The 3,825-nt window shown below is 62.9% G+C and overlaps 1 protein-coding gene across 1 annotated transcript in view; it reads left to right on the forward strand.

Moving 5' to 3' along the window:
* SYT7 (synaptotagmin 7) overlaps window positions 1–3,825 on the forward strand; it is a 35,477-nt gene that overhangs the window by 10,834 nt on the left and 20,818 nt on the right. The window contains exon 5 of the mRNA XM_029915449.1: window positions 70–297. Coding sequence (XP_029771309.1) covers window positions 70–297 — 228 coding nt within the window. The remainder of the gene's footprint in view (window positions 1–69; window positions 298–3,825) is intronic.

The raw sequence follows: 3,825 nt of genomic DNA on the forward strand, positions 1-3,825 counted from the left end.
CCCCCACGTGTGGCCTGCCCTCTCCCCCCCACCGCCACCCCCGGCGCCCCACCTCCTGCGTGCCCCCAGTGGCACCCTCCTGTCGGGCGCCAAAGTGGCCGCCGCTGCGGCGGGGCTGGCGGTGGAGCGGGAAGGCCCGCTGGGGGAGAAGCCGGCACCGGTGCCGCCACCCGGAGAGGACGCCTTGAGAAGCGGCGGGGCTGCCCCCAGCGAGCCGGGCAGCGGCGGCAAGGCGGGGAGAGGCCGCTGGCGGACGGTGCAGAGCCACCTGGCCGCAGGGAAGCTCAACTTGTCCAAGTGAGTGATGGCCCCATGGCCGCCAGAGCTGCGAGCTCGGGCCTGCCCGCGCCAGGGTGGACAGCGGGACCCCCTGGCATGCCCGCTGCTGCCCCCCAGAGGTGCCGTCCTCGGCCCCTGGCTCATTCCATCCCTTCACGAGGCTCCCGTCATCCTTGCCATCGGACACAACTAACAGCCATCTCCGCCTCTGGCTGCCTCCCTCATCAGTCTCTTTCCTTGCCAGTGACCCAGTCATTCCATTTTCTGCCCCTGTGGCAGCTTCATTTCAGCCCTGGGGTCATCCCATCCTCTTTGACGGACCGCCCCATCTCCGCCTTCGGGTTGTCCCCCTGTGGGCCACCGGTGGTTGTTCAGCCATTGGACCATCCCATCCCCCACCCCTGAGCTGGTCTGCTCTCAGCCTGTGTCTGCCGCTCATCTGCCAACCGGGCCTTCCCCTTGTAGCCAGCAGATGGCTCTAGACCCAGAGGTGGAGCCATTCCATTTTCGACCTCCGGCGCCTCCATCGGCTTGCCCCACTCTTGCCTGTGCCATGACACCATCCGTTCTGCTGCGAGGCCACCACGAGCAGCCGGGCCGTCGCCATCGGTCCATTCTCACCTCAGCCATCCCCGTCGGCCGTCCCAGCCTTGGGCAGGGAGCTGTCCCACGGTCAGCGGTTGGGCTGTGCGTTCCTGGCGGTTGGGTTGTCGAGCCTCAGCTAGCTTCTCTTTTCTGACGAGGGTGGTCTGGATGTCAGACAGAAGGGCCGCTTCCTTTTCACGAGCTCTCTGAGCTTGCCAACGCACCTCTCGTGGGCCGCGGAGACAGGGCTGGCCCCTGTTCTCAGCAGAGAGCGTGTTCTCTCCTCCTCCACATGGGGCAGCCTTATTCTCTTCTGGGCTTCTAGAACCTTCCATTTGCCCATAGCTGAGCCCTTTCAGGCTCTAGATCCTTTGAACTGTGACTATCCTCACTCCCTGGGACGCAGGCTCCATTTTCAGCTGTTAGAATTGCCTCCTTCCCAGTGAAGGAAGCAGCCTCCCACCTAGAAGACCAGCAGCCCGACCCCTTCTTAGCTGTGGGCTGTCCCAGTCCCTCAAATCAGGCTCCTCCCGGGGCTGTCCCTAGGACCACCGAGGGCCCCAGTGTTGGGACCGCATTTGCTTGTCGGCCTGAGGGACCACACGTGGACTTCTGCCCTGACACAGAGCCTCAGGAAGGCCTCAGGGGGAAGCCCCACACCCCCTCAGAGAGTCAGGCCCAGCACCGCACCCTCCCCAAGTCTGCTCCGGCCACAGACTCCAGGCCGGCCAAAGCGTCCGTGCCATCCACTGGCTCCAGGCCTGGAGGCACCAATTCTAGTTTCCTGTGACTGAGAGGTTGTAAATTGGACTAATTTTGGATGTGATAGGAAACCAAAATGAGGCCAGCAAGGAGGAGGAGGAGGAGGCCGTCCAAGGATCATCCTCCCCTGCCTCAGCCTGACCCCAGGGATGGGCCTGGGCTTGTCCCTGGTGGTGGCCCCGGCTCCAGACCTGAGCCAGGCATGGCTGCTGCCCCCTCCAGGACCCCAGCCAAAGCTACGTTTTGCCTCTCTCTCTCTCTCTCTCTCTCTCTCTCTCTCTCGTTCTCTCTTTAGTATTCTCTGACTTTCTCTCCTTCTTTTGCTCTCCCTCTTTCTCTCTCTCTCTCTCTCTCTCAGCCCACAGGGGCAGCCTAACTGTTGTGCTTTGGTTCCCAGGGTAGGCTCGGAATGAGCAAAGATGAGGTTTGGTCGCAGTGGTGAAAGCAGCTCCAAGGCCCTGGGGCCCCTCCCTCAGGCTGCCCTGTGGTCCCAGACCAGGAGCCGGCAATCTTTCTCTGTAAAGGGCCAGATGAGAAATACTTAGCCTTTGCAAGTCACATAGTCTCTTTTAGGACTACTCAAGCCTGTCACACAGACTTAGACAGTATGTAAATTACTGACAGTGCATTCCAGTAAAACTGTTTTTACAAGGCCTGGGGGGGGGGCTCGGGGGGTGTACCTGATTTGGCCCCCAGGCTATAGTTTGCCCACCCCTACCCTAGACCACTGATTTCACTCATTTGGGAGATGGAGGGAGAGGGCCGGGGAGGACGTTGTGACCTCTGAGCTCTGGCCCTGCCTGTGGGATGTGCCTGGGAACCAAGCAGGCAGGTTGCCTGGGGAGGCCAGTGGCGCGGGCTGGAGGTCTCCGGCCCTTCCTACCTCCATCTCCTGGGATGTTCGGGGTACCACTGGTACGGGGAGCGGTAGCTAAGACACATGTCCCTGGGCCAGACCTCATCAGGTCCCTGTGACAACCCTGGAGCCGAGGCAGCTCAGGGAGGACTTTTCCCCTGGGTTTTATGAAGAAACTGAGAGGTGGGCTCACTTTTCCAAAGTCCCACAGTCAGGAAGCAGCAGAGACGGGGCTTGAACCCAGGTCATTCTGACCTCATACTACCTCTAATCAGCCATGTCCTGCTCCCTGTCTGCCCTCGCCCCCCCAACCCCCAACCCCACTGGGATTTTTCAGGGATGCCAGCGGGCCTGTTAGGGGAGTGGCCTCTTGCAAATGCACGGTCACCCTGTTTTCTAAAAGAACAGTGGTCGGAGAAGTGGTTCCCGGGGCCCCCTCCTCTGAGCGGGAGGCTTTCCCAAGATCTCAGGAAAGGATGCTGCACCTAGAAATGAGGGAGCCTGGAAGGAGGGCAAAGATCTGCATCGGCGGCCCAGGCCATAACGAGGGGTCGGGAGTTCAGGCCACAGTCCTTAGCCTCCATGGACCAAACATAGGAATTGCTGCCTCTCCCAGACCCGCCATGCTTTACTAGGCCAGCCCTGCGCTGGCCTGGATTTCCTCATGTCTCCAAAGGCCACTTGTACTTAGATCACAGAGGCAGACTTTCCTGGGGTCCCCCAGCGAGACCGCAGCAGCTCCCTCCTACACGGCAGGCACAGGGCCCTGGGGCCGCCTTCACCACGCAGCCTCCAGCCTCCGCAGCTCCCGCGGCCACTCAGACACGGAGGTGTTCGGGCACCAGCCCAGCCGAGGCCGGAGGGTGGGCTGGGCCGGGCCGGCCCGGGGAGCCTCAGGGTGGGCTCGGGGGTCTGGTGGCCTCCCGGGTGAGGTGGTGGCAGCAGCGGCAGCGGCGACAACCGTGATGGAGGCCTGGCGAGGTCCGGCAGAGCACGTCCTGCGCTGGGGCCTCCTAGTCCTGACCCTCGGCTTCTTTCTCCTCCACTGTGATCCCTTCACCTGCTTCTCCTTTCTCTCCTCTCCTCCACCCGCCCCAAGTTTCGAGGACTCCACCCTGTCCACGGCCACTACCCTTGAGTCTATCCCCAGCTCCGCGGGAGAGCCGAAATGCCAGCGACCCCGCACCCTGATGCGGCAGCAGAGCCTGCAGCAGCCGCTGAACCAGCACCAGCGGGGCCGGCTGCCCAGCCAGCCCACCACCAGCCAGAGCCTGGGCCAGCTGCAGGCCCACGCAGCCCAGGCGCCGGGCCCCAACCCCCGGGCCCCTGGCCGGGGCCAGGCT

This window comes from Suricata suricatta, chromosome 11, assembly GCF_006229205.1.
Source record: "Suricata suricatta isolate VVHF042 chromosome 11, meerkat_22Aug2017_6uvM2_HiC, whole genome shotgun sequence".
NCBI lineage: Eukaryota > Metazoa > Chordata > Mammalia > Carnivora > Herpestidae > Suricata > Suricata suricatta.